Source organism: Talaromyces stipitatus, genomic scaffold (assembly GCF_000003125.1).
Source record: "Talaromyces stipitatus ATCC 10500 scf_1105507295541 genomic scaffold, whole genome shotgun sequence".
NCBI classification, from domain to species: domain Eukaryota; kingdom Fungi; phylum Ascomycota; class Eurotiomycetes; order Eurotiales; family Trichocomaceae; genus Talaromyces; species Talaromyces stipitatus.
The window spans coordinates 1,303,383-1,323,097 of record NW_002990115.1 but is presented as its reverse complement, the minus strand read 5'-3'; the positions used below and the strand labels follow the sequence as shown (position 1 = coordinate 1,323,097).

The 19,715-nt window shown below is 47.5% G+C and overlaps 6 protein-coding genes across 6 annotated transcripts, besides 3 other annotated features; 2 read left to right on the top strand and 4 right to left on the bottom strand.

Moving 5' to 3' along the window:
* Window positions 1-692: 692 nt before the first annotated feature.
* On the top strand, window positions 693-1,637 carry TSTA_028090 (uncharacterized protein; the record flags this gene model as incomplete). Its single annotated transcript, XM_002479907.1, has 2 exons — window positions 693-758; window positions 810-1,637. 2 exons carry the CDS (start codon window positions 693-695, stop codon window positions 1,635-1,637), a joined length of 894 nt encoding a protein of 297 aa, XP_002479952.1.
* A 474-nt stretch (window positions 1,638-2,111) lies between these two features.
* On the bottom strand, window positions 2,112-3,971 carry TSTA_028080 (cyclin, putative; the record flags this gene model as incomplete). The annotated part of the gene is made up of 1 exon (XM_002479906.1): window positions 2,112-3,971. One exon carries the CDS (start codon window positions 3,969-3,971, stop codon window positions 2,112-2,114), a length of 1,860 nt encoding a protein of 619 aa, XP_002479951.1.
* Window positions 2,572-2,599: a microsatellite.
* A 391-nt stretch (window positions 3,972-4,362) lies between the features above and the next one.
* Window positions 4,363-7,879, bottom strand: TSTA_028070 (Dor1-like family protein; the record flags this gene model as incomplete). Its single annotated transcript, XM_002479905.1, has 2 exons — window positions 4,363-5,775; window positions 6,392-7,879. The coding sequence occupies 2 exons, from the start codon at window positions 7,877-7,879 to the stop codon at window positions 4,573-4,575; spliced, it is 2,691 nt and encodes an 896-aa protein (XP_002479950.1). The 3' UTR covers window positions 4,363-4,572.
* Window positions 7,880-8,046: 167 nt separating this feature from the next.
* TSTA_028060 (phosphoglycerate mutase family domain protein) lies at window positions 8,047-10,051 on the top strand. The gene is made up of 2 exons (XM_002479904.1): window positions 8,047-8,278; window positions 8,331-10,051. The coding sequence occupies exons 1-2, from the start codon at window positions 8,264-8,266 to the stop codon at window positions 9,987-9,989; spliced, it is 1,674 nt and encodes a 557-aa protein (XP_002479949.1). The 5' UTR covers window positions 8,047-8,263; the 3' UTR covers window positions 9,990-10,051.
* Window positions 10,052-10,095: 44 nt separating this feature from the next.
* On the bottom strand, window positions 10,096-12,701 carry TSTA_028050 (cyclin-like protein (Clg1), putative; the record flags this gene model as incomplete). The annotated part of the gene is made up of 2 exons (XM_002479903.1): window positions 10,096-12,099; window positions 12,154-12,701. 2 exons carry the CDS (start codon window positions 12,699-12,701, stop codon window positions 11,223-11,225), a joined length of 1,425 nt encoding a protein of 474 aa, XP_002479948.1. The 3' UTR covers window positions 10,096-11,222.
* Window positions 12,421-12,443: a microsatellite.
* Window positions 12,702-13,470: 769 nt separating the features above from the next.
* Window positions 13,471-13,504: a microsatellite.
* A 2,099-nt stretch (window positions 13,505-15,603) lies between these two features.
* TSTA_028040 (nuclear localization protein NPL6, putative) lies at window positions 15,604-17,868 on the bottom strand. The gene is made up of 3 exons (XM_002479902.1): window positions 17,834-17,868; window positions 16,524-17,727; window positions 15,604-16,471 (listed from the first exon to the last, which is right to left on the bottom strand). The coding sequence occupies exons 1-3, from the start codon at window positions 17,835-17,837 to the stop codon at window positions 15,850-15,852; spliced, it is 1,830 nt and encodes a 609-aa protein (XP_002479947.1). The 5' UTR covers window positions 17,838-17,868; the 3' UTR covers window positions 15,604-15,849.
* Between the last annotated feature and the right edge of the window lie 1,847 nt (window positions 17,869-19,715).

Sequence of the window (19,715 nt, the reverse complement as noted above, 5' to 3'; positions counted from 1 at the left end):
TCCTGTCCCGTGGCAGGAGGCACATTCCGTCCCTCCGGTGTAAGATAGGAGATGCCGCTGCGTGTCAGGAAATAGGGAGCGATTGCGTTGATCCATGTAGACGTGGTGTATCCGGAAGCGGAGATATCCAAAACACTCACAGTACACGTCTACGGGGCAGCTCCAATCCATTCTCTTCTCTCAAGTTGCCAAATCCGCTGAGACAAGGGCATTAGATCGGATATGACTAGTGTAGGAAGCCTAGGCAGGATTCTCTTGGCAATATATGCTCTGTGCCGGAGGTCTGCAAAAACAGTTTCAACTTCTCCATCCAAGCACCAACAAAACAACAACCCTCCCTAGCCATCTGGACCAGTCTGGAAGCTCGTGCTGGGTCGGTCAAAGTGAATCCCAGTCCGCGCAATCAGCAATTGATCATAAACTCTGACACTGCCAACCTTTGTTTGGACGTAGAAGACGATAGTCACTGTCGATGTCTGCTACTACGCCATTCTGGATTCTTTTACGAAGTCTGTCAAAGTCTCGTTCTCCGACGTCACTGATCCAAATGACGACCCTGATACGACAAAAATGCTAGCATTCCAACCTGTGGCTATGAGCTTCCGACGAGAAGCAAATCAAAAATACAATGTGACTCCTCGAAAATTGACAATTTCCCTCAAGGCCCAGCCGCAAGTGCTGTACCTACTCTGATGGCGGAGACCCGAAGTAAGAAGAAGCTTGCGGAGGCTCAGGACAGTCGCGGTAATACCAAGAGGGTAGACATTGGTACCTCTGGAATACATGTCACAAGCATCGCCATGATTTAGGCCCAGAAGGGCGACTGCCACATCCTCGCCGACAAACTTGCCTCCACGCGGAAGAGGATGCTAGTCTATGGAGGTGTGACAGGAACTTGGCGATGGCTGCGCAATGTTTTGGAGAACAAAATATCACCCATTTCGATGCGGTTCAATGTACTCACTATGATTCGGACCATATTGCAGGTGAGTTTCTTACTATCGCATCGCCCTCATGGAATTTCACCCGCTCACTCCGCGGGACTCATCGACATGTCTAATGATACACCGCCGACTATAGACAACTTTCTGTTCAATGACCCCAGTGGCAGGATCGCTACTTTCCTGCCCGGTCTCAATTTCCCTGCACCACCGGTGCATACTCTAGGCCGTCTCAAAATATCACCAACCACAACAGCACCAGAAGCGTCAAGTGAGCTAGTTGAAGGGTTTGGCCCCTTACCCCCTGCTGTGCGGTGGATCCCAGACAGCAAAAGGCAAGGCCAGATTGTCTGGTCGCAGCTTTGGAATTCCAAGAATTTCAATCAACAACCTCCAATGGAGCCACTGGCCCCTTGGGGAAATCCGGGGGCCATCGCATACCCGAATGTCGATGAGTTCCCCCTCTTCCCTACATTGAATACGACTTTCTATGGACCTTCGATGCAAATCATCGAGAATATGCGTAGTCGTGGTTCCCGAGGCATCCAGGTAGATCGTGCCTCAATAATAACCGTTTTCAGCACCAAGGATAAAACAGACGGCTTCTCGGCTCTTTTTACAGGGGATGCCCACGATACGGAAATTAACCGCGATATCAGAGGGAATCGACCATTCCTCAGCATTTTCCCGTCATGAAGGTGCCACATCATGGCAGCAAACATGGTGAATGCGTGAGATTTTTTTACCTTCAGTATCCTGCAGACGTATACTTGATCTCATCACGGTTCTCTATCCACGGGTATTTCCTTCCTTTTCTTCTTATCTCGCTCGTTTGTCTTGAGTTACTGATCACGAGAGACAGGTTACCTACCCTGAAGATCATGAAGGCTATATATAGCATTACTTTGACATGGCGGAACGAGATACTAGAAACAAATCTTGACCTGCTCGGTATGACTTTGGCAAGACCTCCTGACAATAGGCTGTGCCTGGGTTTTTAGTGTACATAAACTAGTAAGATAGCATATTAATAACGTGTATCGTGATGGTAGGATCGCGAAATTCACAGGTTTTCCTTCAGTGAAACTGCTTGACTACTATATAGTAACATAAAATGGGTATGATTCTCTAGATAATTGAAACAGAGTATTTTACATGTATGCTAATCTATCAAAGCTCCCCTTCCTCGCTACCACCACCACCATCATCGTCGCCATTGTCCATGTTCTTATCGTGGTGTCTATGATTCTCAACATCATGGTTGTTGCTATTTCTATTCGTCGTTGTAGTCGCGACGACCTCTCCTTCTTCCGATATTTCGCCTTCCTCATTCGGTTCCTCTCTCCTTCTTTCCTCTGATGGTCGCTGTGACGATGACGGCGGCGGTGGCGGACGCGGTGGTAGCGACTCATTCGTTGTCGATGATCTTCTCCTTTCCCGCGGTGGTAATATATCCTTGTTGTGGCTATGGCCCCAATTTCTATCGTTACTGTTCATGCTATCCCTATAGTAATCTCGACTTCGACTGTCGCGGTCTCTGTAATCTGCCGATTCGTAACTGGCTGATCTGCGCCAGTCGCGGTCTCGACCACGATCCCGGTCGTGATCGCGATCCACGTATCTATCGTGATCTCTGTATCTGTCTCGGTCTCTGTCTCGATCGCGGTCGCGATGTCGACCATTGTATGAATCATTGCGACTTGCGCTGGGCCCGGATTTGTCATTGCGCGCCATTCCCTGTTGTACAATCTCGTCGATACGTTGCTGGACTGCGTCGACAGGACCAGCTCTTTCGCGTCCATCGGCTCCAATTGGTGGTGGTGGCAGCGGTGGGAGAGGATGATGTTGTTGGCGTCGGTACGTGCTATCCAACGCGCCAGAAGGGATGCGCGAATTAGATCTGGATGGCTGATGGTGACCATTTGCAAGGCTGCGGGGACTCTCTGATCTCATTGCTGTTCTATTAGGCTCCGGAGTTAAGCGTTGGCGTTTCGGCGAGGGCTCTCGAGTATGGTTATTGCTTTCAGGGGGTTGTAAGTTTCGTGCTGGAGATGGGCGATCTTCTCCTTCAGGTTCCCTCGACCGTTTGCGTCCATTCGATTCGCCCGCTGACAGCGACTCCGTCACGCTGTGAGGGTTCGGGTTGATGATCCGCGTCGACTCCTGGTCACCATCTGTCGGAATGATTGGATATTCGTGAGCTTGTCGATGAACAGTTATGTTTTTCTCGTACAACTGAACCATGCGACTGACGGCGCGTCGGACTTCGGAGAGGTCGACATCTATCTGTACCCACCAGGGTCGACCTTCTTCATCATCTTCAAAAGCAACATCACACAATCTGGCTCCAGCCCAAAGGGCAGCTGCAGCAATTGTTCGGGGATAGAACTGCAGACAGAGAACAGTGTAGTTAGAGTCATTGAGAAACGCCCAAGCGGCATTCCGCAAACCTTTGTGGTCGTTTTTGCCGAAATAGCATAGAAATTCGTAACAGATCTTGTGCGGCTGTTCCAACTGAAGGTCGAAACATAATGCTTCCAAACACATATCCTCGTAAGCAAGTAATGTGTCCTTCCACCTCCAAAATTCTTTGTTTTGCTCATCAACTTCGAGATTGTTGTTCTTTTGCGCAACGCGACAACAGGCGATAACCATTTCCTTAATCTTGCGACAATTCTCATCCACCTTGCTCGCCAAGAACAGACACCCCGCCGCAACAGAATATGGATGCAAACCAGGTTTTCGAGGCATATCAACCATGCTGTGTCGCACAAAGAATCGATGTAGGAAAACAGCAGCCGTCGTCAAGGTGAGCTGTGGAAGCTTCAGCATAATGCCCACTTGGACAATAAAATTGACTCCTTTGCTGCGCTGCATGTGTTCCGTCTCTAGACTCATGCCGTCGAGCAGTGAGGGTGTTCTAGTAAGCTCTTCGTCTGTGAAATACCACTGTTTCTGCGATTCGACGATGACGTTATTCGAAGGCGCCGGTACCGGTCGTCTGGGGCGATGTTGAGGGGTAGAATCCATGGTGTATGGTTAATTTTGGGAGAAGCTGTTTCTTGTCGTGAATCATGCACCAGAAACGGTAGTAATCTGTCTTATGCTGGTAGCTAGTTGCTAGCAAGGTCAATGACAGTTCTCTCCAAGATACCTTTCAGCTTCTTGGTGCTATCTAGACATGTCAGATAAGACTCCAAGCATGGCGAGATGCGCCTAGCTTCGTGCTGTCAAGCAGTGAGGATTTGGATGTAGGAAAAAGGAGACGACACGAAATGTGATTGAGTGAGTTGAAGGATAGGGAATCCAATCAATTGTCCGCGGTGGTATTTTCTGCCAGTTATTACCGCCCAGTCAATGACTCTATTGTTTCTTTGTACAATCTTTGACACTATTCTCCCTATTGAAATGATTCCTCGAGTGAAAACGAATAGATAATTGTTTGCTAGATGTTTCAAGTACTGTTTGTGGTATCTAAATACAATGAAGAACAAATTCGCGGTCACAATCCAAACTCCAGATAATCAGTAACGGATATCAAATCGTCATCCAAATGAATGCAATATCGGACAAAATGTTGTTTGCCAGTCTCAGGTAAACGCTTTTAGTTTGGGTGCAAGAGTAATACCAATCACTCCTCTTCACTGATTTCACTCTCGTCATCACTCGGCACATATCGTTGAGTCTGTTGCATGCTCTGTGTCCTCGATGCTTCCTCTTCGAATGCCGCTTCCATTTCCGCCGCTAGAGCATCCTCATCCTCGTCATTTTCATCTTCGTCTGCTGCTGGCTCCTCTGCGGCTGCAGGCCGAGCAGGAGATGGCAGACGGAAATGTTCAATCTCTTCATCGTCTTCCTCATTCCCTTCCTCATCTGTGCCATTGACAGAGTGGTCACTTGAAGAGAAATGGGTTGGGTCGACCTTAAACGTAGGCCGCGTAGGTGGAGAGCCCATGTCAATAATAAGATCTCCCTCGACGATGATGTTAGAACTCGGTGAAGGTATAGCTTGGCTAGATTGGGGATGTTGATATTCATCCTCTTCTTTCTCAGATGGCTCCGCATCAGATATAACGATATCATCCTCGGGATCCACACGCGGTGCCGATTTTGGCTGTGGTTTAGCCTTTGCTGATGAATTTGTACTCGCTGCTTTAGCCTTGGGTGCTCGTTTCGGTTGTCGTAAAGGATTCGTCTGCTGTTTGGGTCTGGATGGTGCTGCTTTCTTAGCCTCAACCTTCGTAGCTTGCATTGCCGGAGTGCTGATAGTTCCATGAGGGTCTGGAGTCGTGGTCGTAGACAGGTTCGACTTCGCCTTCTCAGACTCTGGCTTTTTGAGGAAATGCCGGAAGTCATAAGGATTATCCTGGTCAGCATCTTCAGGCTGTTCGTCATCGCTCTCATCCCGAGATGCGTGGTCACCGTCGTCACCCAAGGTATGTAATTGCTCATATTGCTCAATCACTTCCTTGTTCTTTCCAGGAGCTGCGCGCAAATTGAAGTTGAGACTAGTGCTCACAGGCTCTAGAATAAACGCTTTCCGACTCGGATCAAAAACCAGAACAAGATTCCTTGCTTCTGACCCCTGAACCGGTATTGACGGATCTATACTGCCTTTGTACTTGTACTCAAGCGTCGTCTGCTCGGCATTTCCAGCCTTGTCCGTAATTATCAGGTTATATACATCTTGTGACGTCGGAGACCGCGTGATTTTCGCCCGTTGATTCGCCGTTGCCGATTTGCTCTTATGATTGTATGTGATATTTATGAATGTAGAGTCATTTCCTCCGTCATCTTTTGCCAGTTTATCGCCTAGGAGAATCGGGTATTCGCCCTGTTTTGTGGGATCGATCATCATTCCGGCTGGCGGAGCCGATGCAGAGAGGGCCATGAGTTTGGTGTATAGATAGGGCCGAGATTATGTTATAGAGACAAGAGGCATATACTGTGTAGGGCTCCCCGTCAATCCTTTGACACAATAGCTGCTCTATCAACAAATGACTGGCTATATAGTCAATATACCGAAGCTTCCGGTCTGCAAGTCGGGTTTGATTGATATCAGGGCTGACTGAGTGTCTGAGAAGTTAAGCGGCGCATCGTACAGGTAGAGCGAGATCTGAGATCAGCCGGGATAACGGGTGAATAGGACGCTGATTGACTATAACGAATATTATATATGTAACTGTTCAGGATATAGACAAAGAGCGTCTTACTCCAGAGCGAAGGTGTGACAGTCAGCCGGTCAGTGACTCCGGGGCGGAGACCGACGGGAGCGGCCCCACTTTATCTAAGAGTTGCTCCACAGAAGTTCTTCAAGATGATACATAGTAGAATGGATGATATGCATATATCTATCAATTTCGATTATGAAACGCACAAAGCTCTACATTTGTTTAGAATTATGACTGATACTCATTATTGTCATCTCTCATTATTCTATCTCAATGTACCGGAGAGGTCACTCGGGAGATGCTCTTTGTAACAGCTTGACCACTGGTAAGTTGCTCAAGTCTTCCAGCCAACGCACGATGCTTGCGCATGACCTCCTCCCATTCATGGACAACCGTCTCATCTTTGGCTTCTTTACCTTGTTCCTCATCCTCTAACTCCGTAAGAATCATGCTAAAGTCCCCGCCTAGCCGTCCAAGACTCGCCGCACAGTACAGGACTTGAGTTAAAAGACTCTCTCGTGAACTCTTGTCTCTCACGTTGGGTAGATAAGTCCGAAGAGTGTCTGTAAGCAGCCGCACTAGATACAATGGGAATGTCGCAACTGCAGGCGGAAGTGCCTGTAGAGGATCTATCTTTGTGGTTGGTTTCGGAGGTGGTTGTGTTTTCAGGTTGAGAGATTTAAGGTCCAACCCAGGAACAGTGATCGGCTTCGAGTCAGTTTCGACCGGCTCTGGTGTGAATATATTCTTATACAGCGACACAATAGCAAAGCTCTGTTCTCGGTAAATTTCAATATATCTTTTCAGATATCGCTCCGTCTGCTGGCCGCCAGACCATTTAGAAGATGATGCTCGCTCTCCTGCTGCCGCTTCAACCCTGCGCTGGGTCTCTTGGTCTGCTAGCTCTCTAAGCGGGTCAAGAGCTTCCAATGTTGAAACCAGATTTGCCAACCTGCATACGAGGAAGAGTGCTCCAAGTGACCCTTCACCCGTCCCTGTTCCGGTTTCCCGACTTCTTCGAGGATTTTCCAGCTCCGGCGCTACCCGTCTCAACCATCCGATTGTTCTCATCGCGGCCGCCAGTCGAATATTCTGTGTCCTTAACCCAGCTATCAGATTCGTCGTCATGGTCTTCATCGCATCTTCGGCTTGTGATATGATATCCTTTATAAGAGGAGAGTCCGGATAAAGGGTCTGTAATCTTTTTATGTGTGAGTAGAGATCGAGGGCTGTTGAGTAGTTCCCTGACGCTGCTGTCAGTCCCGCATTCGCAGATGAGGTAGAAACGGCAGTGGAGAGGAGGGCCGGGAGCTCAAGAACGTCTGATATTCGGTCGACATTTCGCGATAGCTGCATTGCCTTTTTCCTGCGGTCTAGGTTTGGGTTGTCGCTGGATTTGCTATATGTGGTCGAGAAGCGCACAGCCTCCGAGTCGAGGATTGGTATTCTTTCTTGTAATGTTTTGACATCTTTGCCTAATGAAGGTATCAAGTTCCGCAAGGTCGAGAGGTGGTCTGATGACGATATTAAAGCTTTGTGCGAGCGATTGGACAATGCCTGGAGGGACAAGAGAGTAGAGTGCGCAGATTGGGATATCGACTGAGGCTCGCTATTCCGAATCTGTTCAAGAGATAAGCTCGTCAGGCGGTTGAGGTATTTGGTGGTCGTCGCATCTGTTGATGATACTCGCGGGCGGGATGTTGTTAACGATGACGAATCACTGCTATTGAGATGAGGGTCGAGCAACTCCAATATAGCGTCGGCCATGATGATTTTGCCAAACGACCCTAGCCCTCAGCACCACAGATTGCTTAGGTCGACATGAAGTACAAATTGGGAAGTCGTTGCAGATGTTGGCGGTTTCGGCGTCCACCCGCCTTCCGCCAATGGAGCCAATCACTTCAGCCGGATTGGCTCCATCCATCTGATCTCTGAATCAGTTCATGTTTCGAATTGGCGCCATCTCACAAACCACCTGGACATGCGAAAAGATTTGCTCTTGTCGCTTAATCAGTTAGAAATTCATTCATGTACTAATGTATATCTGTTCAGGACTTCCGCCGACATAGCCATATAGCCAGTGTACACTCCCCCGCAGTGGCATATCTCCAGAATTGATAACAGAAGCGCTAGATATTAAGCCTCTTCACCATGGGCAAGCCGCGGGTATGCAGCGGTGTTTCTGTACGTGCCTGAATATTTTCTAACACTCTACCAGATGATCATTTTGATCCGCCATGCTCAATCCGAAGGGAACAAGAATCGCGAAATCCATCAGTCTGTCCCTGACCATCGAGTTAAACTCACAGCCGAAGGTCATAAGCAAGCACTCGAGGCGGGACGCAGACTACGAGAACTACTACGACCGGACGATACGCTACACTTCTTCACGTCGCCATACCGCAGAACCCGCGAGACAACGGAAGGGATACTAGAGTCGCTCACATCGGACGACCCGTCACCATCGCCTTTTCCACGACATACGATAAAGGTTTACGAAGAACCACGTCTGCGGGAACAAGATTTCGGGAACTTCCAACCATGCTCGGCGGAGATGTCACGTATGTGGCAGGAAAGAGCTGACTATGGGCATTTCTTTTATCGGATTCCCAACGGAGAATCCGCTGCAGACGCCTACGACCGAGTGAGTGGATTCAACGAGTCTCTGTGGCGGTTATTTGGAGAGGATTCTTTCGCAAGTGTATGCGTGCTTGTCACTCACGGGCTCATGACTCGGGTATTCTTAATGAAATGGTATCATTTCAGCGTGGAGTACTTTGAGGATCTACGAAACATCAACCACTGCGAGTTTGTGATTATGGAAAAGAATCCAGATAACGGGAAATATGTCTTGCAAAACAAATTGCGAACATGGTCTGCTCTCAGGCAGGAGAAGGAAGAAGAGCGAAAGCGTGAGGAGGCATCTGCGCCCAAGGGTAATACTCCGGGACATTTACCAGAGGCCGAAGTGCCCGTACTTCGGAAATGGGGCGGTTGTCCTAATGGTTGTGCGCATGGTGATGCGGTATCGACGACATGGCGTCCAACGCGGCGTGATGAGGTTGATGTATTCAGGGACGATGATGGAGGCGAGACAACGGATGCCAATGGAGGAAGAAAACATAGCCCGTCTGCAGATCGCAAGAAGTCAACATTCAAGAGGATGCCGTCTCTCAAAGATAGGAAGACGATCACTCATATCGACAAATCGAAACTTCATCTGACAATTGAGTCTCATCCCGATGATATTGTGTCTTCGCCCAACCAGACTCCATCTTACATCTCCCTGGGCGGTATTGTCAACCCCCGCGAACCAGGTGAGAGTGAGGCTCTGGAGCTCTCCCCGGCCGCGGATCAAGATACCTCCAAGGACAAAGCACACACCCCTCATCACCATCTCGCCGTCCGCGACGGGGGCAACTCGACCATTGGCGTGAAGAATGCAGATATATCAGACTCCGAGTCAGACGCTATGCTCCCCGAGAAGAGCGAATCGTTCCCCGCAATCGTTGGCAGCAACACTAATCTCAAATACAACGCCCATCCGGAGCATAGTGTACAAGACGCCGAAGACGACGGCGACGACGAAGGAGCTGGTACCTCACGACGATCCCGACGATCTACAAAGGCCATTTATCAGAATCATCACCATCATCAACAACATAATCACCACTACAATAACGGCACTGGTGTTGAGAAATTGAGTACTTATCATGCACCGCCGCGTAAAGCGAATGCATTGGGCGACATGGCGGATGATGATGATGACAGCAACAACATGGATAACGACAATACAAACGCAGACATAGAAGGAAGGGAAGCAGAAGTTGACAAATTAAGAAAGGAAGAGGAAAGTGTCTCTGGGAGTGTATACTGAAACAACAGCCCCAGTAACGGAGCAAATTCATGATACCACGACATGATACTCAACTTACGAAGCAAAAATACAATCTTTATTCGCAATTTATAGACAGTATATCACGTTATGATTTTTTTCATCTATTTCATTTCAATAGACTTGTAGTCAATATGTTAGAGACATCTATCAATGATACATACCACTAATCATCATAGGCAGCATGACTTGAAACTTGATTAATGCCACACTGAAAATGTGTCAAAAAAGAGCCACGGGGGCAAACTCCCATAATCTGTCATTCATTACCAAGGAAAGGAAGGAAAATATCACAAGGAAATAATCGCTTTATGTTTGATTGCAACGCTTAGACAAAAATAATCAAGCAATGCTAAATATGTTTGTCTCAAGAATTGAAAAGTCTTTGTGAATAAAAGAAAAGTCCCGTTTCTTCCCATTGAAAGGTTTTTTTTTTTGCCATTTTGCCATTTTGCAAAGAAAAGGTGGTTGCAAGGGACATGAAGTGAACTAAAAAACATGATCAATGCCTTTTTTTGGAAGGTGTTTCTTCTGGTAAGACTGATAATTGAAAAACAAAAAGATCAGAAGTGAAGAACACGGAATCTCACATGATAAATCAAAGACATGGACGCTTTGTGAACTCAATTTGTTCGAGATTGGAATCGAAAAATCAGATCGAAAGATGAAAATTACAAACATCTCATTCCGAAGATAATTCAGAAGAGGAAACAAAAATCACAACGAGTTCTATGGGTAATATTCGCCAATCAACATGCAATAGATTCAAAGGTGAAAAACAAACCAATCCATCAAAGGGGTACTAGTAAGAAGAAAAACGTCGTAAGCCGTGAAATTCTTTTGGCGAAACTTTTGGCGCTCTGGACGACTTTCGAATCGAAAAGGGGGGCGCGCAACAAAGCTCCAAAGAGCAGACAGATGAAATAAAGAAAAAGCCGAGGTGCCGCTGTTCAGTGCGGCGAGTTGCCGGCAATGACTGTAAGAAAATGAATCGTAATATAGAAATAATCCCAAGCACTTTTAGAGACACATGCTCGAAAAAAGACAAATCAGAAAAACAATTGACGTAAGTGGTAGAGTCGTCGTCGAAGCTTCGAGTCGAATCATTCAAAGTGCACATTGGAAATGAGTAAACCAAATCAATAAAAATCAGAAACGAAGAGAAGAATGTCCAACAGAAAATTTTTGAAACGTCGGAGACGCTGAATATGCAAATCAGCCAGCAACCATTGGTTGAAGGGCTCCAAAAGTGTGACAGCTGAAATAATGTTCATGATGCTTCAGGCAGTAAGTGCAGCCGCAGGATGAGCCGTGGCCAGTCCACACAGAATGGCTGACAGGCGCAGTGTACACTGGCGTATGATGGTAAGATGGTGGCTGCGAACGGGGAGGGTGAGAATAGGTGTACTCCGCTTGTGAGCCCCAAGTACGCGTATACGGAGGTGGAGGGTTAGTGTACATCCACGTTCCGCCATTGTAGTAGTCCGGTGTGTTGGGACCACTGTGGGGAGCAGACGGAGGAGAATATTCACATGCAGTCGGGTTCAACCAAGTGTTCTCGTACGTGTTGCTTCGCTGATACTGTGGTGGGATGGGACCGTCGGGAGACATAAGCGGTTTGGGAACGGTGAGTTGCCTTGTGATGTTCGTGTCAATCGGTGATAGCTTCTGACGTGCTTCGTTTCGCGAGGCCATGGTCGCCCGGTAGCTTTCCCAGCGGGCCAACCAAACACCGAACCCATCTTTCTTGTTGTGAATACGTTCATGGATTTTCCACTCGAAAGCAAACAACCAGTCCAGTTCCATGGTGTTAAGTTCAGACACAGAGATGTTGCTGACCTCGGCCCACGAACGGTTCTGGAAAGTGTTGTCATCCAAGAACTTACTACCCAACAACAGAGCCGTGGTCAGCATTCTGTATACCTGTCCAGTACCAGTCGCATAAATCCCCTTAGCAGAGAGCATACGCATTCGGGTAGCCAAGTAGAAGAGACCGAGCAAAATGGTGGAACTGGGGAGACGCGTCGAGGAAAGAATTTGGTGAACGTATTTTCGGAATGGCGGTGGCACAATTGTCTGTCCTGGGTAGACGCTTCCAAGCATGTCAATATCATCTAGATTGATTCCGGAGCTGTACAATGCATACATTCCCTGGGCCGTTTCGGCAACGAAATCGGACATTTGATCCATCTCGTAATCGAGGTGAGCAGCAACTCCACCAGTAGGCTTTTCCTCCTTCACGCGGGTTTCTGCCGGAATGTGGACATCGTGACGACGGTATTGGGGTGGAATCGCGGTATCGGAATTGGCTGGTAGGTGCATGCTCGATCGAATGGGCGGTAAAGTTGGCACGTTAGTCGACACTGCTCCATAGATAGACTGAGGTCCTCCCAACTGCGACTGAGCCAGACTGTGCTGCTGCTGCTGCTGCTGCTGATGAAGCGCTGCAGCATAGTCGCGACCGCCTCGAACGGACGGCATCATCTGGTGAGAATTGACCGACGCCGACTTGACAAAGGAAGCTGCCTGGGAATACTGTTCGATGAATTCACAGCCAGTTTGGGGGTATCGTGGAGGGAAGGAGGTATGACCAGTAACGAAGAATGGAGGGTCTAGTTCCATTTTACCGTTCCCATGCAGATGGGGAGGAGTAGGAGGTAGGCCGTGAAGGCCAGGGTTGTAGAAAGACGGCATGATTGAGAAGGAAGAGGAATGGTTCACGGCGGAGAGCAGACGGTGCAAAGCTGTAGTGTCCCAGGTCACGAATCAGCAAGAGGAAAACGAAAGTGGTTTGATTTTCTTCCTCGTATCGAGCTTTTTGGGAGGGCTACCAACCGTCTACACTACCACCACTACCCGAACCCCGGGGAGCGCTGCTCAATGAGCGGCCGCTCTGTATTGAAGAAAGAACAGGCCGAGTCCTAATAGCCTCTCATGGGTAGGAGGTTGTTTGCTTGATCAATCTGCGTTGGGACGGGCACAAGTCTGACAAGCGAAGAGAGCAGGAATGTTTTAGCGATTTAGAACGACACCGTTTTGATTCTTGCGATCGTTTTGAGTCCTGTTGGCCTTTTTCTGTTTCCTTTGAAAATGCCGATTGAGTTTGGACAGGACGACAAACGCGTAAAGGGCTGACCGATCAAACGGGTTTTTGAACGTTAAATCGTAGGTAAACGCGCTGGTAAACGGTACAGAAAACAATAGCAAAATAGCAATCGAAAGAAGAAAAGAAAGCACTACACAAGTGCTTGCTTTTCTGTTTTGAGTTGATGATCTTTAGTCCAAAGAATAGCCGCGACGAAAATTTGGTAGAGATTTTTGGGGAAAAGGTAACCACCAAGAAATTTTTTTTTTTGGTTCGGCGACACTTAATGAAAAGCTCGTCGAAAAAATAGATAAAATTGAAAAAGATTCGAAGGGTTCCAGTGACTTTTGATCAAGAAGGAGAAGTAAGGAGGATGGTGGTGAGGTAGAGTGAGGTGAGGTGAGGTAGAGGTAGGAGAGGGAAGGAGAAAGCGAGAGAGGAATTAATTGTCTCGAGTGTTGCAGGGGAAGGGGCAACCAGTCATTTGGTGTGTGTGGACTGCGTATTTACGGTTTTGTTACCAGCAGCAGGCACACTTGGCTGCACTGTTGGGGGATCCGAGGTAACGGCGATACACTCCAATACAGGCCATCATTAGTAATGGGGCTCAGGCCAGACGCCGGGGACAACGGCGGAAAGTGCCGGTGCGTAATACGATACGTACAGTGTATTACAGCTGAAACACCGTTTCGCTCCTACGTGTTGTGATTTGTTTTGTGAGAGGCCCCAGCTAGACGGATTTATTTTCGTCTCTCTATCATTACTCCATACTCTACGAGTCTACGTACGAACCTAACTGGTGCTTGGCAAACTAGCCTGCAAACTATGAGTCAAGCGCCCCTTTGATCTGATTTGGTCCGACTATACAAAGGATTGCTTCGCCTTCTGATGTAGTCACGGTGATGGATCATTTCGACCGATCGAGTATTCGTTCAATTATCAATATCATGGTTACCTAGCCAGGTGTGTGAGGCAACCGTTGCACAGGCAATCAAGCTATATATGGCTATATACTTAGTAAGTCGAGTGGGCACTATCCGTTGAACACATGATTCTGATTTGAGGTTGCTATCGTTTCTGAGTCTTGACCGAGCCTGTAGCTAGCAATGCATATGGGATGGCGGATGCCAGATGGCAGGTGACGCTGTTGGTTAGCTAGTGGCTTGACTCGGCTGTGACTTTTCCTGGATATCGCCTCAGACATGACCAGCCTATTCATGATATATTGATATTTGTCAATATAATGCAATATATTCATAGGACAAATGGCACAACAGACCCTCAAGTCTGTACACATTCGACAGATGAAATGTAAAGAAAAGAGCATTACAGTATCGGTACTTCTGATGGTTGCTGACGGAACAAAAAGGCTCCACCTAGCCTTTTAGTATTGGGCTTATTCCGGGTTTGCCACGAGGAGTTCTGTATTTTGATTACAATAATTACATACAAACAGACACGCTCATTGGCTATCGTGACGTCCTTCTGCTGCACTTGGCCAAAATAGGAAAAGCAATTTTTCGATAATTTCGTTCACTGTTCACAATTTGGAGATCTGACTTTTTTGGGCCGCTTTGCTTGAAAAGCCGAATGACTTCTGCGATATTCTATTCTCCTATTTTGAGTCGAGATATATATATATATATCGAGCAATTGATTTGCTCAATTTCAGAGCTCGCCCCATACTCGGCATCCAATAAAGACTATGTAGCGATACTCCGTCCGTCGCGGAATGACGTTGCTTGCTGACTGACTCTTACTCACTGTTCTCCAATCACCACTTCCTTTCTGATGATCTCATTTTTGTATATGTAGAGGCAAACCGTACTACTACATACGGAAGTACGTACTATCAAAATATTCCAATTGGATTACGAACGTAACTTGCCTTTTGTTCCAGAGTCCAGACGAATCTGTAACATATTTCCTCCGTGGTACCAGACCGACTTATGTATTGACCAGTACATGATAATCTGACTACGTACCTACGCATGGGAGCAATATGTAATGACATTTCGGGATTGCCCCCTCTCGATCGAGTTACTTCAAATGACTACATAATCATGATTGCTTAGTACGTACTTCAATTGATTGCATGGCGGGGTCATCGGTCTCCAGTGGAAGCTTCAGACAAGTTAGGGCTAATGCCTACATTCTCAAACCTGTCCCTCATCGTGACATTCTCAGTCTTTCATTCTCCAAGAGTAATACTAACGGGGCAACACAACCTGGAAGTGACACCACTATCTACATGGTCATTTATACATGGCGACTAACCATGCAAGTCAACTACCATGCAGACTGTGATACCCGACGATGGCCGATATACCCCTCACAACGGAGTAGAATGTACCAACTAAACTTGCTCAGAAGCAAACTAGTGCTATCAAATCTGTAATAGAAATGAGTCATCCCCTTCGTCCATGTGTGTACCTGCCTAGATGAGTGATTTATGCAACCGGCAATTAACTATTGGTTGCAGGCAGAAGGATATATATGGAGTATCTGTATGGATGCCTTGGTCCCGGTCATGTCCCAAGATAAAAAGCATGATAGTTACCTTCCTATATTATTATTCGTTATCAGATACCAAAATAGCCAACCCTAATTTGAGTAGTAATCTTGCTCGAAAGAAAGCGAATCTCCTGCCCAGATCAACGAATGAAAGAAATAAACAAAACTCCCCAACGCATGTCCATTTCCATATAGGAATCCATAAGCTGCGCCACGTCTTTGAAATAATACATTAGAGACAAATCATGGGTGCCAATTATAGCTCTGGAGAAATTGACCTCTAAGCCCGTCCGTCGATTCGGTGCGCCATTTGGATTTCCATGTGTACTCTTTCATTGCCGCTTCGACCAATGCCTCTTTGCACTCTGGCGGAAGCTCGGCAAATATCTCAGGGCTGACAAACTCCGGGTATTGAGGGTTGGCCATGCTGATGATTCCATTGTATCCCACGTCCTGAACATCACCGTCCGGACCTGGACGGCCGAGTGTGCTTGTTTCGGGTGTCTCGTAAACTATATCTGCAATGGCAAAACGCCGGGTGAATATTTCTGGCACTGGAGGTAGTATTGAAGCTGCTGGAGTAGTCTGTGATGATTGTTTTCCGGTTGATTCGGTAGCGTTCTCGTTATTGTTATCAACACCATCGTCGTCATCGGTTCTAGGCGTATTATCACTGATGAGTTGTAGCGCAGACATGTCTTCGACAAGCTGGTTGGAAGGTTTCGAATCGTCAGACGGAGCAACTCTTTCCCATCGAGCATGTGTCGGTTGCATGATCTTAGGATATTGCATGTAGTTAGTGTGAACATCGTAAACACCCTCCAAGTTCTCTCGTCGCACATTCGCAAGAACTGAGTTGAACCGACTATATGCAACGGTTAGCACTCTTTCGCGGTATAAGATTAGGGCTTCCTTACCTAGCTTCTCTAGCGTGTTCAATCATCCAGTTGTCTCCAGTCACAGCCACTTTGCGCTTCTTTGGATCAACGGCCTTCCCGACAGGCAATGGAACAGACGGTGCGCCCGTGTGATAGACAGCACTTGCGCCGTGCCACGCGACATATTGGTTTCTGTTGTACGGCTCTCCAGGAGGTGGTAGTCTGTCCTCGGGTACAGCTAGTTCACCCTCGACATCCCCACGTTCAAGAGCGGCCTTCTCATCATAATCATCAATAACCTTGCGTCCACCAATTACAATTCTCGCCCCGAATTCTCGAAACACAGACCTCGCCGTTACGACGCCAATCGCCCTTCCCTTGTAAGAATGGGGGATAATATCTCTTTCGATCAAATCGCGCTTGGCGTCGTCGTCAATGATGATTTTGTACAGCATTTTGTGCTTCTGGAAGAACAAGTATGAATCTCGGAACCCAATACACCGCGCGGGTTCGGTAGACAACATGTACAGCCTTTCTCCGCGGTTGAGAATGGTAAATGTGCGCACTCGGTATTCTCTTCCGCCCAACAAACGACCCATCTTGTCGACCTTCTTTTCCCCTTCTTCAATATCCGGTAGAGCCACTTCATCGTTCACAACATCCATCATTGTGCCCTCCTTATCGACAGCCACCTGCGTCACATGAGGATATCCACCTCGACGACCCCATCTTCCTCCGCTTGCAGCAGGTCGACCTCGTCTTCTCTTTACGGGTGTTGTGACTACAATCTTCTGCTCCGACCCATCGTCAGGAAGATCCCATTCTGGTCGGGGATTTTTGGGCGGTCGACCTGGACGACGCTTGCGAGGATATCCAGCTAGGTGACCACCTCCACGAGGGGTACCACTGAACTTTGATGGAGTATCTTCATCTTGCACTGCTGGACTTGACACGCCTTCAGGTTTGGGCTCTGCGTTGGATTCTGGCTGTGCTTCACCTGTTTCTTCTGCACCCTCCTGCTCCTGCCCTTGCTTTTGGTCTTGGTCTGGATCTTGCCCTTGCCCTTGCTCTTGCGCTTGCACTTGTTCTGGTTCGGCTTCTGGATCTTGTTCTGGCTCTGGTTCGACATCAGGGCCATCGTCTTGATTCTCAGCTGTTTCGACTTCGGCACTCGGATCTCTGGATGGCGGCGCATCTACCATTTCTTCATCAGAGATATCAGGCAAGCTTGGTGGTGCCGTTCCTGACATTTTGAAATATCCATTAGTTTTTGATACTTGATTGTTGATGAATGAATTTTTATTGCCGCAGGAAGTAGGTGAAAACAGCAATGGAAAAATTAAACGTACGCATCGATTGAGCAGCTGCTTGTGCAGCTGCCCTTGGTTTCCGAGCCATCTGGGAAGGAGCTCTTGGGTAGAAGCGTGCCGTCAACCGTAGCTTCCTAATCTGCGGTTGGACTTCTTGACTGATGCGTCGCGGAATCCCCGACGACATAGATTCGCGCGCAGGTCCCGGACTTACGTTGTTCCATATTATATCACGTGATAAATGACCATACCTCTCTGAGACTAGTGCAGAACTGCAGATCGAAGACAGACGTGACTCTCCCAGCCCTAGCCCTACTACCCTAAGCCCTACTTCCTGTCCCATTGTTTCCTTTAGATCGAACATTCTATTCCGCCTTCTGTGAGATCTCATTCCGATGGGTTCCGCACTCCGTTCCACACCGCCAACTACAGGTGACGTCAGTGCAGATCTGTTTAGTCTGAATTGATACCTGCGTCAGCAGAAATAATGTCCCTCGAAGCGACTAACAACTAACGGAGTATCATCTATCTATATTATTGCACGCTTAAGATTGACTACATGGTATATGTACATCATATAACTCCACAATTCCCTCAAGCTGAGTCGTGGTACAAAACATACAGGGGTCCGTACGCCTGTATGCCTTAGTCTTGAGGTGTCGTTGTTCTTAGTCCGCATTAGATGCGCTTCTTGGAGCCTTTCCATTCGTCCCTTCCTCTCTAACATGAATATGTATGTATTCTCTTTTTCATCGACATATTTTCAGATTTGACATGTGTACGTACCTCTAATGACGTTGGCAAGCTGATCATTTCCTTTGTAAGCAGCTATTAGTTAACTTCCCGGGGGAGCTATGGGCATACTCGGGATAGATTCGTACCTTGTTATCTCGAGGCTTACCTACTCAGGGAGGTAAATGCACCGGTGATATCACGGCACATAAGGAGAGGATGATCTCTGGAATAAGTTCCCGTTGAACGATTAACCATGACTCGTCACTTGATGATTCCAGCGCCTTTTTACCTAGATATATGATGAATAGTTCAGTGCTGCGGAAGGATCGGGGTAACTCCTACCTCGATCTCAAGAGATGCATGCTACCAGGCAACCGAGTCAAAACTAGGGTTATATCCTCTCACCATCTAAATGATTTTCGACCGAGCTGCATCGATAGGGTAAGTCTGTATTCAAGGGTGTGTCATCTGTCCGCAAGTGCATATTCTATATGTGACACATACTCTGGTCCGGGGTCAGGATGACCAGGGTCAGAAAAGGGAAGCAGAATCGAAAACAGGTACAGGCTAAGGTCAAGCACTCGGAAATAATTACCGGCCAAACTGTCAACACCTTGCCGCCCTGACTTCTGTCTATGGCCATATCGGCCTTTGTTTTGGCGGGGAAGAATCAAGCATATACCGATCTAGGTAGTGGTCTGAGCATACCTTCTGACATCGGATCAATCACAAGGTTGATATAGTACGAACCCTTACACGCAACACCATGTCTTTGCAGTTCAGCTGAAACTTGGGACGTCTGTGTTCAACGACCGTCATGTCTTCGGACATCTTGAATCGGGACCTTAGATTCGATGTCAAATTAGGTGGATTCCCTCTTCAATCAGGACAGCATGTACGCTGTCCATATTCGGGCATATCTTGGCAGTGCTATCCAGGTTTTGACCTACAATGAACAGGCTTGTATTGTGTTATGGTGATATCCCGAAAGATATCTCCGACCGCCCCCTACACATGCAAGTAGGGATGCATATTCGGAGTCAAAGCGAGCTCTACCTGTACCTGGAGAATCAACATAATAGTCAATATACCATTCCCATGTAGATGAGACATTTGTACTTGTATGATCTAACTTACTAAGCCAAGTCATTCGCGCTAAAGTTACATTGATGCCGAGAATTTCTAG